At 47.4% G+C, this 20,747-nt stretch overlaps 1 protein-coding gene across 28 annotated transcripts in view; it reads right to left on the minus strand.

Annotated features, from left to right (window-relative positions):
• The window catches only part of LOC144252070 (phosphatidylinositol 4,5-bisphosphate 3-kinase catalytic subunit delta isoform-like), a 132,174-nt gene that overhangs the window by 8,754 nt on the left and 102,673 nt on the right, over positions 1–20,747 (minus strand). For 14 of the 28 annotated variants that reach the window (XM_077794614.1, XM_077794611.1, XM_077794608.1 and 11 more), the window contains 6 exons: positions 19,292–19,369; positions 18,554–18,718; positions 9,669–9,788; positions 2,282–2,337; positions 501–729; positions 171–403 (listed from right to left, as the gene is read on the minus strand). In XM_077794614.1, the coding sequence (XP_077650740.1) occupies positions 171–403; positions 501–729; positions 2,282–2,337; positions 9,669–9,788; positions 18,554–18,653 (738 nt within the window). In that variant the 5' untranslated portion in view covers positions 18,654–18,718; positions 19,292–19,369. The other 14 variants (XM_077794623.1, XM_077794633.1, XM_077794620.1 and 11 more) reach the window with 13 other exon arrangements.

The following is a 20,747-nucleotide window of genomic DNA, read 5'->3' on the forward strand; positions in this document are numbered from 1 at the left end:
CCTGGTGGGATGCCTGCATACCTGGAAAATGCCATGTGATGCCAGTGAGTGAAGGGAAATTTGGGGGCCTGGGACACTGGAGTGTCTTATCAGTGGAAGGTCCCCATGGGCACAGCAGCCCATGTGCCACAGCTGGGGCAGCCTCCCTAGGACATAGGCTATGGGCTCACCCTGCTGCCCTCAAATTTGACATTGACCAGCAGGTCTGGGTTGGAGATTTGAGAGGTGTTGCTGTCCCCCCAGCTCCTGGTGGAGGGCTCCAGCTGAAGGGGAAAACTGTATTGCAGCCAGGCCTCCCAGCCCAGCTGCTGCCGGGGGGCAGCTGCCTCCTCGCTGAACTGGCCCATCTTAGTGCGGAAGTCATTCACTTCTGGGTCTTGCAGGCAATCGAACTCGTGGAGGCCTGTAGGGCAGGAGCAGGCTCAGTGCAGGTGCATGTGGCACCAGCCACCCAGGTGTGCCCTACCTTGCCAAGGTGGGGGCTGATCTGTGAACCCTACCTTTGCCGATGAGGAGGCTGATCTGTGAGTTGATTACCTTCTCCATGCGGTCACCCTCGTGGGTCACCAAGCACAGCATGGGCAGGAAGGGCTGGACATCACACAGCCGCTGCTGCTCATCCTCTAGCTCCTGCTGCTCTGCGGTCTGGTTGACACAGGTGAACACGTAGGCCTTGGGGTCACTGAACATGTGGAAGAGGGGCTCATTCTGGGCTTCGTGCCATAGCATCTGGGAGGAATGGTTATGGTCAGCCTTGCTGGCCATGACAGCTGCTGGAAGGCAGTCAGAGGCCTCTAGTCTGGGCATCCCACTCTGCATGAGCCACATAGAGGGCAAAGGGAGACCCTAACATCACCTCCTAGGAACCCTTTGGCCCTTGGGACCAACCAGCTACTCAGCAAGCTTCCTGTCCCTGTGCTCTCTGAAGCACTTGATGTGTGGAGATTGGGGACTGAGCAGCCACGCCTGCCTTAGACACATTATCTAGGGCTGCTTTCACCCCACCAAGGCGATGGTGGCCTTGAGCCATGGCAGAGCTGAACCACTGTGACACATAACACATAGCCCACAAAGTTTCATATCAATAAAAATATGAAGAAACCAAAACCACAATGAAGTGAGAGATGGGACTCCAGGGACAAGTCTGCTACTGTAGTGTTCCAACTTTAGGCACACTGTTTGAAGTTCTGTAAGCACATCAAGTGAACCATATAATGATGTTTACAGGAACTAGAATATGAACAAGATATTACTGTAGTCACTCAGAAAAACAAGTCATGAAAGTTCATAATCAGAATTTAGTTAGAATGTGGTTAGAAAACAGGAAATGGCTAAGGTAGTGCCTGTGGCTGTCTTCTATGGCAGGATCACAGGCAGGTCTCTTCCTTCTCATTCTTATTTTCCAAAATTTTATGGACCAATATTATTATTGAACTCAGGGACACTGAACTACAGAGCCATACCCTCAGCCCTTTTTCATATTTTCTTTAGTGACAGGTTCTCATTTAATTGCTTCGAATCTCACTACGTTGTTGAGGCTGGCTTTGAACTTACAATCCTCCTGACCCAGCCACCAGAACATTTGGGGACACACACAGCTACTTTTGAAGTAGAAAAATTTAAGGAAGAATGGAAGGAAGGCAGAGAGAAAATTTCCAGGATATTAAAAAAAATCCCTCAAGTGTGATCCATTGATTCTATCATTTTTTTCTTGTTCTCAATAATAGCTTTTAAAATTGTGAAATAAATTCTTGCCCTCGGGCAGTCCAAGGCATGACCCATTAAACCCGAGTTTGTAAGTGGCACAACCCCATTGAAAGTCACAGGACAGCTTCTACCAAAGCAGATGTTCATTGCTTTGACTCAGTAATTCATCCTCAAATTTATTCAATGAACCTGAGGACCCTTTCCAAGGATAATGGGCACTATGTTGGCAACAGTTTTAAAGACAAATTCCTGCAAGGCCCGTATGTGTCTGGGAGCAGACTGTGGTCACTAAAGTGACAGACAGCATAATGTGAGTCAAACTTTCAAAGTTCCATTTCAGCACTGGAGGCTTAAGGGCAACTGAGGCTAGTAGCTGGTCCTCTGGTAACTAGGGATGGGAACACATTGCCTTGGGGTAAGCTGAATTTGGATAGTAAGTGGAGTTTAACCACCCATTTTATACAAGTTCTTGATATTGTATATTTTTCAAAATTTATATCTGAGGTTCTCAAGTGTAAAGAACAATTCCTCTGTATTTCTGAGCTCCCAGGGCTGACAGGAGACCAGGCAGTACCTGCTTGATTGTGCTGAGGTTGGCATTGCGGGACACAGGAAAGCTCAAGTAGATCCCTGTGGGCAGAAGGAAGTCAACCACCACACTCTGATTCTTCTCCTCCTGGGTCCAGAATTCCATGAGACAGTCAATCCCCAGGGGCATTCTGCTTTGTTATTTCTCTGTGGCCACGTGACATGTAAAGGAAGCAAAGGCAGAGAGTCCTTGAGAGTAGTGTATGGGGGCCTCAGGCAATGTGAGGCTCAGGGCTGAGGGCTCCCAGCTGGGCACATGGTGTTCTCCTCCCACAGGGCCCCCACTGCCCAGGTAGCTGCTGCTCCTACTGCCCCAGATAACTATCTGCACTTGGCTGCCTCTCACCCTGGTGGACACATCTGCCTCCCTCACAGCGGGCCCAGAGCCATAGACCAAATAATTTTCCTCTGGAAATTGTGTATCAGCGAGATGCTATCATGGCCACCACAGAGCACTTACCTAACATGTTCAAGGCCCTGGGTTCTATCCCCAGCCCAACCCAAACAAATACCACAAGAATTATTTTGTCTACTCAATTTTCACACTATTTATAGGTTAAAAATATTCACCAACCCAAGTTGTCCCAAACAAATAAAGCTTTTCTGATAAAGACCAGGTATCAATTTCTAAATTTCAATTAATGTAAATTAAATAAACTGTGGGTTATTTTGGGCATGGGATGAGGTGCAATTCTGAGGATGGCACCCAGGGCCTTGTGCATGTGAAACAATTGCTTTACTACTGAGCTGCCTCCCAAACAAACAGAAAGTTTTGAAGTTCATTCCTCAATTGTGCACTATCTACATTTCAAGTGACCAAGAGTTCCATATAGTGAAACCTATGATAGGTATAAATCCATCATTCACTTGCTCAAGTACCCCATGTTTTTCTCAACGTGGTGCTGCCCATCGTGAGCTCATGCTTGATCTCCAAATTACCCTCAGCATTTGCTATTGTCAAACTTACTCATTTTTGCCAATCTGATGGGTATGAAATTGGCTTACTTTGCTTAAATTGCTTTTCGCTGATAATACACAAAATGTTTAGCTTTTGCAGAAATCCTACTTGTAACCTTGGCATGTGCCCTGCGGGGTTATTTATCTTATTCTTGTTACTTTATAGAATCTATATATTCTACATTCTATTCCTTTGTGGATTAAATGAAGTGGAAATGTTTTCTTCCTACTCTGAGTCATCTTTTCTCTTGGTATATGATCTCTTTTTGGTAAATAAAATTTTTTATTATTAATGCAATAAAATACATCAATGTTTTTGGAGGAGGTCACTCAGTATTAGAGATAATTAGCATGCACAAGACCCTGGGTTCTATCACCAGCACTACAAAAAAAGGGAAAACAATCCCATGCAACTTCCCTACCTACTGTAACATCACAGCTCCTGTATTTAAATGACTTTTGAAAGTATTTGAAAGGACATTCAGTTTTCATTTGTTTTGAGAGAGTGTTTCACTATGTAGCCCAGGTTGAATGCAATCTTGCGATCCTCCTGCCTCAGCCTCCTGAGTAGTGGGGATGACAAGCATGTGTAGTGGTGCCCAGCTACAGACATGTTTAATTTAAGAGTGATATTCTCTGGTGGCAGTGCCAGCTGGGGCCAGACATCCCTGGTGGGATGTGGAAGTGGCTTGGAGCAGTGTGATTCACACATTGCCTTGTCCTTCTAGGGCACTGCTGCTGGCAGAGGATTCCTTGGATTGTGAAACCACATCCTATTTGAGGTTCCTCTTTCTTAGAATGGCCAAGCCAAAGCATTCCTTTATTATTCAAAACCTGGGGGACTATCAGGAATCCTGGAGAATCTGTCTATGATGCCATATGTTCTTTGGCCAAGTGGGGAAGTCAGTGGGACATACTGGGTCACCTAATCTGGTGAGGCCAAGATGAGCACACAAGGGAAGACCTACCAGGAGCTCTGAACAAAAGGCCTGGGTTCTGAGAAAATGCACTCCTGCTCTCCTGCCCTCAGTACCCTGGAAGTGAAGTCTTCAACCATACTTCCCCAGCTAGGTGGCAGGGAAATAATTCCACAGAAAGTGAAAAAGTGGAAGACCCATGAAGGCTTGTGCAGGATAGAGAGTGAACAGGAGACAGGACAGGAGAAAGCCAGATCTCCTTCCCTCTCTCTGTTCCCAGGACTCAGAGTTCATCAGCCAAAAAGCCTCAACCCTCTGCTCTGGACAAAGCCCAGACCCATTACTCTCTCTCTCTCTCTCACAGATGTCAGCAAATTCAGGGACTTCAGAACTTTCCAAGAATGCAAACTGATATGACCACCTTGGAAAACTCTCTGGCAGAATCTGTGAAAGGTAAACACACCTGTGCCCTGCACCAACACATCCACTCCTCAACAGATGGGCCCAGAGACACGTGAGAGTGACTGTGACATCACTGCTTGGGACAGCCTTGACAAACTCACATCAGCAGTAGGGTGGGGAAATAAACTGCAGTTATTCTTTCCAAGTATAATGTTATATCACAGGCAAGATGAATATTCTGCAAAGGCAGACACAATGCCACAATGTAAATGAATCTCATAGACAGAAGGGTGAACAAAAGGATCCTGGAACCAAAACCAGGTGCTCATGATTTCAACCACATGGAGAATGACAAGGGAGAACCACTCATCTATCTTGGCAGCAGAGTTACCCCAGCCTGAGGGCCTGAGGGGCTTCTGGGTGTTGAAAGCATTTTGGTTTTCTATCTGGAGACTTTTCACAAGTGCCTCATACATTGGTCCACATGGTTCAGATGGGCTGACTTCACTCCTAGCCACTAAGATGGCATGAGACACAGGCCCAGCCAATCAGAAGTCAGAGTTTCCCCTCAACTGTGGGTCAGATGGGACACAGGAATGGAACTCAGGCCCAACCCATCCCTGGATGTCACCTCCCTGGCTCCAATAATCCCAGGAAGGGCATGTGAATATCAAGTCCATTGACTAGGTTTCAATGTCCAGACTTCCTTCTGGAGTAGCAGGAAAGATATACTATTGACATGAAGCTTCTAGGAACTGTCCACTGCACTTAGGGGCAGAAACTGAGAAGAGACCAACATAGGAAAGCAGAACTCCAAATGGAAATGGAGAACACAAGCATGGGCACGAGGATGTCACTGAGTCCCTGGACCTGGCCATGTCTGCAGCTTGTCCCTTCTTCCTTTCCCGTCTCACCCTCTCTTCTCTCCAGAGAAGTTTCAGTTGGGTTTTCTGCCACTTGCTGTATCTTTCCATGAGTGCAGCCACATTTCCTTTTGGAAGTTTCTAGTGTCTACAAAGTCCTTTGCTTGGAAGGTGCCCTGTCTCTGTGAGTCAACCTGTGTCCTCTGTACTGCCATCTAGAGGCAAACAGGCAGTCCACCTGACCTCTGTCACTGATGGAAGACCCCATCTAGAGCATCTGGTTAGCTCAGAATTCCAAACTTTGCCCAAAGTGGCTGGAAACAGTTTCAAAGTGATAACTGGGAAAGGTAGTGGCAATGTGTGGCTGGAGAGAGGCCTGTAGGGACAAATCATAGAAGAATGTTTCAGGTACCAAGCTCCTGCAGAGTCTAAAAGTGTGCCACAACCCCTCCCTAGTCTCCAGAAAACTTTCTTGCTGGCCACATCGCTGAGCTTGCTGCCAGCCCCCCTGGCATTTTTCAAAGTAAGCCACATTCTGTATGCCTGTCCAGGAACAATTGCCTGATTTATGAACTCAAGAACTCATGGCTATCTTTAATAGTTTCATCTCATAACTTGCATTCATGCATTACTGGATTTTTAATTTTTTATGTATCACTCAGTCTTGGATACATTCCTTAATTCCACTAGTAAGTATGAAGCTTGATTAAGTACTAGGCATTGCAGGAGGAGCTGGGAATAGGGTGGTGATGGCCCTGACAGAGCTCACACTCCACAGGGAGACACTGGTCCACAAGCAAATAGGCAGGGAAGCAGAGTGTCCACACATGGCCCAAATGTAGGGGAGGACAGTGCCACATGACGCTGTTATGGAGAGTAGCTGATGGGAAGGGGCACCCCATGTAGTAGGCTAGGAAAGACCCCCATGGAGAGGACCTGAAGTGAGGGCCAGAGAGTGGAGGGGAGACGTGGTGGAGATGGGGTTCAAGGTCATGAGGGTCGGAACCCTGCACATCCTGGAGAACAGGGCAGCACCTGGGTTTCTGCTTTTAGTGAGATGGGTGGCCTAGGAGGGTTTTTTTGGAAAATCAATGATGGGATGTGACTTTCATCCAAGACAAAGCCACTGGCAGTGGTATGGAGGGACTTATGAGAATCAAGTCAAGGAGGCAGTGGGTGAGCATCAGTGAGTTTTTTTGACCCAGCACTGAATATCAAGCAGAATCCAACCTGCTCCCAAGAGGAAAGGGTTCAGGTGGAGAGGAGTCATGGATAGCCGAGGGTTTGGGCCTGGGAGTCTGCAGGGCTGGTGGTCATTGGATGCCCAGGGAAGTAGAGGGTGATACAGAGCCCTGGTGATGAGGCAACAGGTGGTCCATCTCAGACAGATAAAATCTGAACTGCTGATTGACACCAGTAAAGAAAGGTGTGCCCCTGTCAGAGGTCCAGTGACCCGGTCCAGAACCCATGGGAGCCATCTGTGGGGTTGCAGAGATTTAATCTGGGGCCAGCATGTGACAAATGGAGACCCATGGGAGCAGGTGATATGGCCTAGACAAAGGGTCAAAGAAGGCCAGGGGCACCCCAGGAGCAAGGGTGGCATCATTCCAGGATGAAACTTTAGCAATCCCTCCCTCCCAGGCCTCTGTCTTCCCAAGCTGACTGTTCTGTCCAAGCCTGACATTCAGAGAGCATCAGGGAAGTAGCACAGCACAGACTCAGTTCCTCTCACCTCTTGGCCACTAGGTCCAAAAAGGCAGCTGAAGGACAGCAGAGATTCTTGTGGGTATCCATCTCAGGAAACCCTGTCATCCCTTCCAGTGTCATGGAGTATCCCTGTTGGCTGTTCTTTCCTAACCCAAGCCTAAGGAACATGTGGGGGTCTGACCTGGGCCCTGCAGAGGCAGCAAAGTAATTTCCACAAACATCTTAAGGAACACACTGTGGCCCACGGGCCTCACTGCCAGGAGCAGGAATACTTCTTTGCCTTCTGAGGGAGGGCAAGTAGGGACATACCCACAACTAAAGATCCTTCCGCCAGCTGAAGCTGCAACCATTGACTGCCCCTCTAGGCTGATAGCCCCACTGGCTGGTGGCCTGGCTGAGCCGAGGATACCTGAGGGATTCCCTTTCTTTATCCTACACCTCTGCCAGGGCTCTGGGCCAGAACCTTCCCAGTCTGGTAGACTCTACTGCTTTTCCCTGGCCATCTCAAATGTGACTAACTGACCAGGCAGCACTGCCCAGCTTCTGCTGATGTAAAGACAGGCTTTGGGACCTTCTGTTACATGTTCTGGGCAATGGATTTCCAGGGGAAACATGAGTCCCTCCAGGCATAGTGGACAGGCACTGAGAAAGAAGTGAAGATGTGTCCTGCCCATTTGTGTGACAAACATCTCCCTGAGGGAACCCCAGGCGATATGTGCCACGTTCCCTACACGTCGCCTATGGAGTATCCATGAGCTGCTCAAGCACAGGAACCATGCCTATGAGACTGAACCCAATGACAAGATATCATCTCCCTTCTGGATACCAGAGCCAGAATTCACAACCCAACTAACCTGAGAAAAGGGACCTCAGTCACAGAAACCTCGAGAGGGCAGAAATGCACACAGTCCAAGTGTCTACCCCAAACCCAAGCTGGGCGGATACAAGACCAACAGCCTCCTCAACCAAAGAGAAAGAGAAAACCCTGCAGAGGTACTTGTGAGGTACATGACCGATGATCACAAAGGCCAGCCTGTTGCACCATGCTGAGCCAGCAGTGTCTGGGCTCGGCTCCTTGACCTGGGTTCAATATATAGATGCCCTTATTAACTGAAATTGACACTTTTCCCATTGTCCAACCTCTGTGGACAAGTGAGTGGGCACTTCAGGGTCAGAAGGTGCTGTGCCCTGGGGCCCAGTTCCCAGCAGAACTCCTAGACATTCACCAGGAAGGTCCTAGAAACTGCCATCTGGCTCTGTCTACCAGAAAAAGCACAAAGACCCTTCAACCACCACAACCTTCTGGAGACCCCAGGAGTAGAGGTATGGGGGAGGCCTCCTCCTTGGCCCAGTTCTTCAGCAGGCATTTCTGTGAGCACCTTCTAGTTTCCCAGTAGGCGCTGCACAGGCACCACCCCTTCTCCTAGAGAAGTTGTAGTCTAACAGAAACAGACGAATTTTAAAAGGAAGGAAATGAATAAACAAGATGATTTCAAAGAAGAAAATGCCTAGAATGTGGAAAAGAGAAAGGGTGGGCAGGAGACGGTCATCAGGGGAGGTTACACTGAATAGGTGAGGCCCTGATGAGAGACAAGCTAACAAAGACCCAAGACATGGGAGTAACCATAGGGTTCCAGGCAGCAGGATGGGAGTGCAAAGGCCCCAAGCCAGGTGTCTGGGAATGGGGAGATGACAGCAAGCGTGTGACCCTGCAGGGCCCTGGTGCCACAGCCAGGATTCCAGGCTTTGCTATAACTGCAACGGGAGCCCATGGGAGGATTTTAGGCAGGGGTCAGACTTGGCCTGTTTGTTCCTCTACAAAAAAGATGGCTTTGGCTGCAGTGAGAGAAGTGGAAGTAAGGGGGTTCAGGATGGAAGCAGGAGAGGACAGCAAAACCCCAGGCAAAAACAGACAGGGGAGAGATTAACCAGGGGAAGAAAGAACTCTGCCCCACAAGCCCAATACACCTGAATCCTCTACTTCAACAAGCAGAGGAGCAGATGTCCCAGCAGGCTGTACTTCTGCTGTCCTTACCAACTTCTTGACCTCAAGTACAAGTCAGGAGAAATAAATAGTGCAGGCCCCCCCCTAAAGGATATGTCTAGGCTAGATGTACTACTATTCTTAAACACAAGGCCTTGTGTTTTGTGGTCTCACGCATGGGAGGCTGAGCTACTTCCCAGCCCCAAGGTAGCAGCTTTATTTGCAATCAAGAATCAAGTGGTAACAGTTGGGCACAAGGGTACACACCTGAAATCTCAGCTACTGGGGAAGCTAAGGAAGGAGGATCACAAGTTTGAAGATAGCCTTAGCAATACAGGGGAAATCCTGTCTCAAAATTACAGAAGTAATAAGTGCTAAGATGGAGCTCAGTGGTACAGTGTCCCAGAGTTCAATCCCCAACACTGGAAGAATAAAAACAAAAGTGGACTTTCACTCATTAAGCAGGGAAGGAGTTTGAAGATGATGAAATATCTGCTGCATTATAAAAAAAATCATGATCCTGTTGAAGAGTATGTGGAAGACCTGGGAAAAGTGGTGCCAGCCTGTAATCCTGGAGGCTCAGGAGGCTTTGGTAGGAAGATGGTGAGTTCAAAGCCAGCCTCAGCTTCGGTGAGATGCCAAGTAACTCAGGGAGTCCAGTCTCTAAATAAAATACAAAAAAAAAATGGTAGGTATGTGGTTAAGCGACCCCCTCCCCCCACAAAATAAAACAGTATGAGGAAAAATTCATAATTAGCAAAATGAAGACAAAGTAAATAAAAAGTTGAGAGAATTGCCAAGTCCAGGAAAAACACAAAGCGCAACAAGAAAAGACATACGACTGGGGTGCACTGAGTGGACACCACTGTGCATGGCAAAACTGCTACTATTTCATACAGACTCTGGATTCCAGTTTGTACCCCTGGCACTTCTGTGCCAGGATCTCAGCCTTGCAGTGTGTCAATGCTGCCACTCCAGAGCCAAGGATAGATCACCCTCCTCAGCCCTGTTCACTTCCTTAATGTGACACAGACACATCTCATCAATTGGGTCAGGCTACAAGTCCTGGCTATAAGAGAGGCCAAAATTTTGCAGTTCCCATGGTGGGTAGGTGTTTGCTATGGATACAGTCTATCCCAAACTTATGTGCTGAAATCCTGGTACTCTGTGGTGATATTAAGTGGTGGGGCCTAAACTGGGAGCAATATCACATGCCTCTAATCCCAGCTACTCTGGAGGCAGAGGCAGGAGGGTCACAAATTTGAGGCCAGCCTCGCAACTTAGTGAGACACTCTCTCAAAATATAAAGGGCTGGAGATTTAGCTTAGTGCTAGAGTGATCCTGAGTTCAACCTCCAATACCCTCAACAAAAAGGAGGTGAGTCCTGGGCTGGAGATGTGGCTCACCGGTAGCGCGCTCACCTGGCATGCGTGCGGCCCGGGTTCGATCCTCAGCACCACATACCAACAAAGATGTTGTGTCTGCCGAGAACTAAAAAATAAATATTAAAAATTCTCTCTCTCTCTCTCTCTCTCTCTCTCTCTCTCTCTCTCTCTCTCTCTCTCCTCTCTCACTCTCTCTTTAAAAAAAAAAAAAAAAAAAAAGGAGGTGAGTCCTGGTGTGAGGCCCTTAAGTCATAAGTGGTGCTGCCTTGAAGGGAATGCTGTTCTCCTGGAGTGAGTTCTCAGGAAAGAGTTGTTACAAAATATGAGCGCAGTGCCTCCCCATAATGGTGGCCTGCAGCTTTCTTTCTTTTTTTCTCTCCCTCTTACATGCACTTCTTCTGTGATGCCATCTGCCATTAGTCCCTCACCAGAGGTTAAACTGATGGGGCTGTCCCATCTTGAATTTTCAAGTTCTAAAACTGTGAACTCAATAAACCTCTTTGCTTTATAAGTATCTGGGTCCATGTATCTAGATATAAATACAACCTACTATAGTGTTATTGTTTCTGCCTTATCCCAAGACTATTCAACATACTAATAGCTGAACTATGCATAGAAAGCATTTAACAGCTGGGCCTAATGTAAATGAGAGAAATTGCATCCACTTCTTTCCTCATTTACTCTCTGATGTTAGTAGAGAACATCCTCCTAAGGCTTCCTTGCAAAGAGATGAAAAGAGCGTTGGAGTTTTTGAAAATGCACATCTAACTGGGCGCAGTGGTGCATACTTATAATCCAGCAACTCAGGAGGCTGAGGCGGGTGGAATGCCAGTTCAAGGTCAGTCTGGGCAATTCAGTGAGACCCTGTCTCAAAAATAAAATAAAAAAAGGCTGGGGGATGTGGCTTAGAAGTAAAACAACCTGATTCAATCCCCAGAATCAATCATCTCTCTCTCTCTCTCTCTCTCTCTCTCTCTCTCTCTCTCTCTCTCTCTCTCTCTCACACACACACACACACACACACACACACAAAGGAAGAAAGAAAGCAAAGAAAATTCACAACTAAACCTGTATCTAATGTACTATTTTACTTAAATGATGAAAACATTCTGAGTTTGAAATTCATTTTCCTTGGAATTTGAAACATCTGTCCATTTTCATATAGTTTTAGTGTTTCTTTTGCTTTTGAAAAAGTCCATGGTAAATCTGTTCTTTGATCAGGATGCAGCATTTTTCCTTCTGTTAAGGTTACTTCTACTTATGGAGGCATTTTGTTTTATTTTTTTTTTTTTGAGAAAGGGTCTCACTACATTGCTCATGCTGGTCTTAAACTCTCCAGCTTAAGTCATCCTCCTGCCTCAGCCTCTCAATTAATCATGATCACAGGAGCATGACTGGCATGAGTCAAATGCCAAAGGCTGCAGCTCACTAACTGGCTCTGGAGCTCCTCGGTACAAATCCATTCCAGGCAGCTGCATCCTTCTCTTTAGAATTGCCTAAAGTCTAGTCCACATCCTCACTTGTTTGCTGAAGTTTGGGTCATTTTCTTCTTTTGGGACTGCTATTGCTATGAAGATGACCTTCTTTGGCTAGAGTGTCAGGGAGGTTGGACCTTCTCTAAATTCTTAACTTCAGAAACATATTTCTCCTCCCTTCCCCAAAACACTGCTTTCTTCCCCAACGTACCTCTCCAGAATGAGCCATGAAAGACCACTAGCAAAGTCCCTGCTGCCTGGCAGCTCAAATGTACTTTGGTGGCAATGAGCATCATTCCACACTTTCCTGACTCTGAGTTGCTTATTTGTTGGGGAAAAAAAGAAAAAAAAACACATATAAAACAGAATCTCAGAAACCTCCAGTGCAAGCTCTTACAGGACTTTAGCCTAACTGCAACTTCTTCACCCCTGTTTCCCTTCTTGCATGCCACTCCCATTTTGAATGACTGGCCCTTCTCATGGCCTTTGCCAGTGCCATTCATTGCTAAGTTTGGTGGTACTAAAGCATACCACAGGGGTATTTCCAGATCCTGGAACAGGGCTGTACATATGGATGACTCACATAAATTTTTTAGAGTTGTTTGTTAATTTTATTTGTTTTTTTTTTGAGAGGAAAGTAATTAATCAGAGCCATGCCTGGGTTCTAATTTCAGTTGATAGCTGCAGAAAGTAGATTGAGAAACTTGAGAATTTGACTGGCCATGTGGATCTGTTTTCAAAGCCCAATCTAAAGGAAAATTCATTCCTGTTTCCTGGAGATGAAATGAAAGGATGTGAGGGAGGGGTACCTGCTCACTGAATTTGTGGTGTTAGTTTCTCCACCTTGGGAACTTCTGGAAATACTCTGATCACAAAGAGTTGAAAGAAACAGAGAAAGAAAGAAAAGGCCTGACAAAACACCCGAGCTCCAACCGAACTGGGTGAATTCTAGAAGAAGAATCTATCCCTTCTCCCAACCCTGGCCCTGGGCACAGCTACCTGCACAGTCAGCCTGGACCCCAGCAGGTGGGATGGGGAGGGCTTCTTAAGAGCCACAATCCTAAAACATGGCTTCTGTATGAGATGCAAGCAGAACCTTAGAAACCTACTGGAAGAGGCATGTGCTAAAACAACACATTTCCCAGGGGCCAAGCTAGAGCCTTCTGGGCTACCAGCCCAGTTCCTGGAAGGATGCTCTAAGGACCCTGCTGCAAGAGCAGAGGAGCTTAATCCAGGTATACACCAAGGAGAAACCAAGTGGGTGCTGGGAACGAATGCCTGAGCCTGCTCCCAGAGAGAAGCGGACACCTACTATCTGCCGGACCCCTACTCCCTGCCCTGCAGAGCAGCAGGAGCAGGACCTGGACCAAGAGTCCCCGCCTTCACATGCTTTGAAAAGAAGCAAAACTGTGGCTTCTAGCATTAATTCTCCCACTCTTCCACAGTCCACCCTGAAGTCCTGTGCTTTAAGAGGAAGTAAAGCCATCAGTGGGGGTGGGATGGAGCACACAGGTGCCCTATTGCCACTCTTGACTTCTGACAATAGTGGCTCATGACAGAAACCAAAAGTGAAAAACCCTAAAATGTCCAGCTGTTCTCTGAGTGTCAGAAATGACCAGCTACCTTCCTGCGAAGGCCTGATGACTTACCTCCCTCAGGATCAGGGAGGGCTAGGAGGAGACAAAGGCCTCTCTTCAGTCACACTCAGGCTGGACAGTGCAGATCTGATAGGAGGTGAAGTCCCCAAACCTCCCCAGTGCAGCAGACACAGTGGACCTGAGCCAAGGGCCATGCACCACCAGGGACTCCTGAGCCTGCAGCCACATCTTGTGACCCTGTTTCTGCCCAGACTTTTGCTTGCTTCAAGTACATAACTGTCTCCTCCCAAGTTCCTAGGTGCCTTCAAAGAGGCCTTGGGAAAGTGCTTCTTTCCCTCAAAACGAGCCTAGAAAATATTTAAAAGGAAATTAGATCTGCTTTACTATATAAAGTCTCTGGGAGAGTACATGTCATGAGAGGTCCCGAGCAGTACCCTACAGAGCCCAAGGGCTAGAGTTACACTCTCATGATTCTAGCCAGTCTGGCTACATGCTAGCTGAGTCACCTGGGCAAAGCACTGACCTTGCTGGGCCCCCGAGTTCTTATCAGTAGAACAGATAAAAGCAACTTACAAAAAAAAAAAAAAAGATATAACACCCCCCCTGCCAAAAAAATAAAAATAAAAACACTTAAAATAGTACCTAGTGCACAGGCAGTACTCAATTAATCTTAGCTTAAAAAGAAATTCTGAGCCAGGCACACACCTATAACCCCAGCTGCGCTGGGGACGCTGAGGCAGGAGGATCACAAGTTCAAAGCCAGCCTCAGCAATTTAGAGAGGTGCTAAACAACTCAGTGAGACTCTGTCTCTAATAAAATACAAAATAGGACTAGGGATGTGGCTCAGTGTGAAGTGCCCCTAAATTCAATCCCCAGTAACTCCCCCAAAAAAGAAAAAAAAATCTGCAAGTATTTAATAAAATAGTTCTTTTTTCATTGTTTTTATTGTTGTCGTATAGTCTTTTTTTTTTTTTTTCAAACAGATCCTGATTTGTTACCCAGGCTGATCTTGAACTCTTAGGTTCAAGACAGCCTCCAGCTTTAGCCATGTAGCTGGTATGACAGGCCAGCATCACCACTCCCAACCCAGTTCCTAAATTTTTAACTTGGCTGTACATGTGCAGGTCTATCATAAAACTTAAAAAAAAAAAGCAAATTCTTCTCAAAGACAAAAGGAACACATGGGACTCGTGGAACATGCCTGGAGTTGGGCAGGAGGCCCCCAGGCCCACGCCAGCACTCACTAAGCTGACAGGAGCTGCGTGCTGAGTTCTCCCTCCGCCGATCTACTTCACTTGGACATGTTCAGGTGTATGTTTTGGCTCCTCCACCCCAACATGAGCTCCCCAAGCAAGGGACAGTAGGTTGGCCTTCTGGTGCACCTCTGAACTCTCTGAGAAAGGGACAGTGCATTGGCCTCTGGTGCACCTCTGAGCTCCCCGAGCAGGGGACAGTGCATTGGGCATTGTGCCAATGAGCCTGGACTCATGCTGCCTGGTCCCACCAAAGCAGCTGTCTGTGAGCCTTCCTCCCCCTGTGCCAGCCTCTGGGGAGGCAGCAACCCTTCCTGAAAAGAGGGACTCCTTGGGGAGAACCTCCCCAGCAGGCATGAGCATAAAGGTGGGTGTCAGGACACAGGAAGCCGGTCATTTCTGACACTCAGAGAACAGCTGGACATTTTAGGGATTTTCTGTCACTGCAGCACTGTGGATGGTCTTTACAAAACCCCCTGCCTGGGCTCCCCTCACCCAAGTTAAAACCAACAGGGCAACACAGTCACTCTGCGGGGGTAGAGGGTACTAGAGACGCTCAGAGGGGTAGGGCAGTCTCACCAACTAACACAAAGTGCCGGGCTCCCCAGTGGCTCCCACCTAGAATCAAAGACTGAACCTGCAAGCTGTGGGGACAGCCTCTGCCCACTGTGGAGCAAAGCCCACACTCATACTTCTCACAACCTAAGCCACTCTCAGCGGATGGCTGGCAAGGGAAGGACCAAGAGGTCTCTGCAGGATGGTCCCACAAGAGGGAGCTGGATGATTGACTCAGCTCCTGGTGCACTTGGTATGTGGGGCAAGCACTGCTATCCCTGTCACCTACATCCCAGTGCACATCCCCATGCTGTGCCAGCCTACAGAATAGGCATCCTAAACCACCAAGACTGCTCACTTTCCCACACTCTGATCAGGACATGGGATCAACAGGCTGCCACTGAAAGAATTCCCCACGCAAAGACACTTCACCGGGAGAATTCCAATTTTATTGCAAAAAGCTGTGTGCTTATATAGAACTAAAGGGGAGATGGTAGGGCTTAGATAAATGGCAGGACACCCGTTTATTGGCAAGTTCTTCCAGATATCAGTTCCCGCGCCCAGGAATTAGTTCTCATTGGGGCTAAGGTTCCCGCTAGCGAGGTTTAAAATTGGGGCCAGTGGGAGAATTCACAAGGGCGGGAACTTTTCGCGCCACTGCAGAGAAGAAGAAGGTAGGAAGAAGAAGTCCTTAGACGCCATGTTGGGGTTTCTCTCTGGGGTACGGCTGCTGTTTACACTTTTCCCAACAGCCACAGATTCTTCCAGCTCTTCAAATAAGAACAACAACTCCTGCCCACCCCTGGGACCTGGTCTCCCACCATCCTCTTCTCCCTGCTCCCTGTTCTAATCACACACCAGCTTCACCACCCTTCCCTGACTGAGCCTCTGCTGTTGCTGTCCACTCTGCACAAACCTTTGCACCAGGCCCACCACCACCTCCTGATGGAGATGGCTAGCCCAACAGACTCCTGGGTGTGACCCATCTTCCCAGCGATGATGTCTGCCTGCCTATTCACTCCCATGTCCCCAGCACCCAGCACCCAGGCTGAGCAGGCTCCAAATGTATACTTCTTTGAATGAAAATTTAATAAAAGAATTTTCAGCAGATTTCCAACAAGAGCCATTAAAATCCAAATATGATACCTCCTATCAAACCGAGTACCCTATCAAGGAATTTCCATCTGGTCTCCTGTTGGGATTCCTAATAAGGAAGTGAGTCACTTTGGAATTCACACTGTTCTTTGATCTGCAAGACCTCAAGCAAAATTTCAAAATACAAACTTCTTTCTGTGTATTCCGTGTGGGGTATAATTTGTGCTGCATGTATTTAAACAGACTCCCTTATGTAGTCTCCAAACTGCAGGGGCAGGGGCAGTCTGGCGTGTGCCTCATTTAACCCTAACGGATCTTGCCAGGAGAGGACTGCAATATAAACCTGCTCATCCCTGTCTACCTGTTGTTCTGAGCGCAGGGGCTCTGCCCTGAAGGGAACTGCTATTAGCTGAAAGGCACTTTCCGGTATGTGGCGGAAATAGGGAGGGCAGAGATGCTGGGAGGGGAAGGTCACACCTGTCAAAACAGCAGCCCCTGGTAATTTCCAGAGAAAAGGGAACAGGAGGGAACTACCCAGCAGGATGATAAGAGATTCATTTACCAGCAATCTGGGAAAATACATCTGATCCCTGAAAGCATTATTTTGAAAAGCAATTTTCACAGAGATTTAATTTATGACAGGAAAAATAAAAAAAAAATAAATAAAAAAGGACAGCAGCACTTAAAATAGCCCAGGAATCCATTCCGATGCCAGTTAGATCAACAAATCCACTAACATAAGATTATTTTCTAACGTACCTGGAAAAAAACTGGAGCTCACATATTATCAGGCTTAACACAGCACAGGAAATCATTTTCTACTATGAGATCAAGGGTTGTATCAAAACAGTAAACAAATCACAGCCATACCAGTGAACAACAAGAGGAAAAATCAACTTTTAAAAAATGGTAATAATAATAAAAATAATAGCCGTACCCTCCACCTCTTTTCTTATCCAGTGACAATGTCAAAGGTTCGGGTGAAGCTATATGTTCAAAGCCTGTTTTTAATGCCCACCTGTTGTGTTGTCAAAAGAAATGGGCATCGACCTGCCTGTCCTTATCCCTCAGGGCTTTTGCAGGCCAAAATGGACACCCCTTCAATTTTGCCCAGACTAATGGATGTGGATTGCTCTAGAAGAAAAACAGAACCCAGAGTTGGCACACATTTGGCAGTGAGACACACTTCCCAGCTGGGGAGGGCGAGACGGCAGGGAGAAGGCAGCCACAGGGGCTCCAGTGGGGTTCCCTAGAGATGGGGGCCATGGTGCCTGCACAGAACTGGGGAGGGCTCTAATGGGGAGGGGACAGAATCCGAGGACAACAAAACCTGGCTGGAGTCCTGGCTCTGGTGTCACCTGGATGGCTGTGAGCAAGGCACTCGCCTTCTTATACCACACAGAGCCCTGATGCCCACTCCCCCCCCAAGTGTGGGCTGATTTGCCCTGTGCCGGCACAGAGGGCAGCAGAGGCTGTGCTTATTCTTTTCATTTTTTAAAATATTTGTAGTTGTAAATGGACATAATACCTTTATTTTGTTCACTTAGTTTTTTTATGTGGTGCTGGGGATAGAACCCAGGGCCTCACACATGTTAGGCAAATACTCTACCACTGAGCCCCAGGTATTCAGGTGTTTATCTCCAAAGGCCCAAAGGGACATAGGCATGTTTTGATTCTCCCTTCACTTGCCCGGTCATGCCCCTCCAGCCCTCCATTCCCACCCCCTCTACCCACCCCACACCACTTCTCTCTGCAAAATACCAGCTGACATGCACAAGGCCCTGGCTTTGACCTCTAGCATCCCAGAGGGAAAAAATAAACACCACTTTGGAAATTCAGATCCACAGTGAGAAATCAAGGTGTCTTTAGATCCTGTAAGAACCATGATTTGTTCTCTCCTCAGAAGCCACCAAGGTACTTGGTCCTTCCAACAAATTAAGGCCGCTTGGGGTGAAGATCTCACTTCACCTTGCAGCCTGCCATGGCCTCTGTCCCCAAGCTGGCATGTACTCTGCCCTCATCCTTCATGAGAACAAGGTGACTGTCACAGAGGATAAGATCAATACCCTTGTTGAGGCAGGTGGTGTAAATGTTGAATCTTTTTGGCCTGGTTTGTCTGCAAAGGCCCTGGCCAATGTCCACACTGGAGAGCTGCATTTGCATCATCAGGGCTGGTGAGGGCGCTGTAGCAGCAGGTGCTGTGTCAGCAGGTGGTCCTTCACCTCATCCCTCTGCCCCAGAGAAGAAAATGGAAACCAAGAATCCAAGTGTCAAGCATAAGCTTTGGTCTATTTGACAGCTCTTAACATTTTCAATAAAAAGTTGAACTTTGCTCTTTGCTAATTTAAAAAAAAAAGAAAGAAAGAAAGAAAAAAATAGCACCATGGACTGGAGAGTCTATAACATTAATCCATGAATGATTTCTAACCTTCTTAAAACAGGCCCAAGAAGATTTGTGGATGACACACTCATCAATACTCATAAAACTCTCAGCATTATTCATGCACCCTGTCACCCACATCATGCATGTCCTGTCTCCCCACATCCCACATCCCACACCTCCCCCTGCTTGCATTCCACCTTCGTACCAAATTCCCTTCAACTCTGGGTTCTGCAGTTTTCCCAGGTTAACTAGTTCTCACACACGAACAGCCTAGGAGGCTTATTCTATCTAGGTCATTTTATCAGTAAAAACACGTATTAAAACTTCATCAAAAAGTTTCGTCTCCTAAGCCCCCTGGAGAAGACTGAGCCATCAAAGACAGAGTTCAGAAAATGAAATAAAGAAAGTAAATCCAACTTACACAAGGCTCGCAAAATCAGTTATCTAGTTTTTGGCATGCAGCTAGATAACATTCTGGACATACTTCAATTTCATTCATCTGTAAAACAAAAATACATTAGAATATGTCAACCAGGAGCCTCACATCTGGGAGGCCTTCATAAATTCTTGATGTTTTTTTTTAAGTGTTTATGCTTTTATTTGAATGTTTTGGGGTGATTTGGCTCTTTGCTGGATTTGGTTTTTAAGACAGAGTTCTTGCTGTGTTGCCCAGGCTGTCCCTGAACCCTGGGCTCAAGGAATCCTCCCACCCCTGAGGAGATGGGACTGCAGGCTCATAGTTTGCTTAATGATTTTAATGATTTGGGACACAGTGGGAACACCTTGGAAATAGATCCAACCTTGGCACCACCATCACATTCTGGACCAAGGACGCCCCAGGTATCCAGCCCAGACTCTCGCCCCACAACAGCGCATTCCCCACGCGGGACCCAGAGCCACAGAAATCTCAACTTGCTTCAAACGCTTCCAGAGACTTCCCTGCACTGGGTCTGCAGGCAGGTTCCTCACCCCTCCCCCGCCCCAGGAACTTGGCAAGGTCTGTGGCATTTTGGATTGTCACACTTGGGGGGGGGTGCTGCTCCCTTGACCAAGAGTTCCCGGGCCCCCAATACCAGTCATGCCAATTTGAGAAACTAACAATGAAACCTAAATGCCTGAAGCACCTCAAGGTCACGTGCACCCTGGACTCAGCTCCCCTGGTACCAGCGCCACTCTCCAAGCCCTTCTGGCTGCTCTGTCCCCCAACACATCATGTTCCACTTCCATTTCTAATCACACCATCCCTACTTTATTTCCAGTGACAACAAACCAAAAATCCAACTCCTTTCCTGTCCCTTTCCTGCAGAAGACAGCACACTTTTTGAGTAACTTCCGGACTCAGAATATACAGCCAGGAAGCTCCTTGATCCAACTTCACTGCCACCATTTCCTAGCTTCATATTCCCTGATCCTCCCCTCTTCTTTGTAAGGAAAAGGGTGCCATCGGTTCCCAACCCCAGGGTTAATAAAAAACACGGAATGAGCCAGATGACACAGTATCCACACAAGTGAACAGCTGTCGAAGACTTGGGGACTGGTGGCCTTCTGAGTGCTCGCTGAGGATCGACTCAACAATGCCCAATGAGGGGAGATTTTTCTTATCACCATTTTTCAGGAGGAGAAAATGAGGCCCAGAGAAGTTGAGGAACCTGTCCAAGGGCCCAGCACCAAGGTGGCAGGGTCAGGAAGTAAACCCAGGCAACTAGGCTCCAAAGCCCTGAAGCTCCCCCACTGCATGGTGAGCTGCTGCTACTGTCTCCCACGTTAGCACTCCCGATTTTCTCTTTATCACCTATCACCATGCCAGGGGCCACTTACTGAAAACCGGTTGACTTAATAGGTGACCAAAGACATAAGTGAATGAAGAGAGGGGGCAT

This window comes from Urocitellus parryii, unplaced genomic scaffold (genome assembly GCF_045843805.1).
Source record: "Urocitellus parryii isolate mUroPar1 unplaced genomic scaffold, mUroPar1.hap1 Scaffold_37, whole genome shotgun sequence".
In the NCBI taxonomy this organism is placed as follows: domain Eukaryota; kingdom Metazoa; phylum Chordata; class Mammalia; order Rodentia; family Sciuridae; genus Urocitellus; species Urocitellus parryii.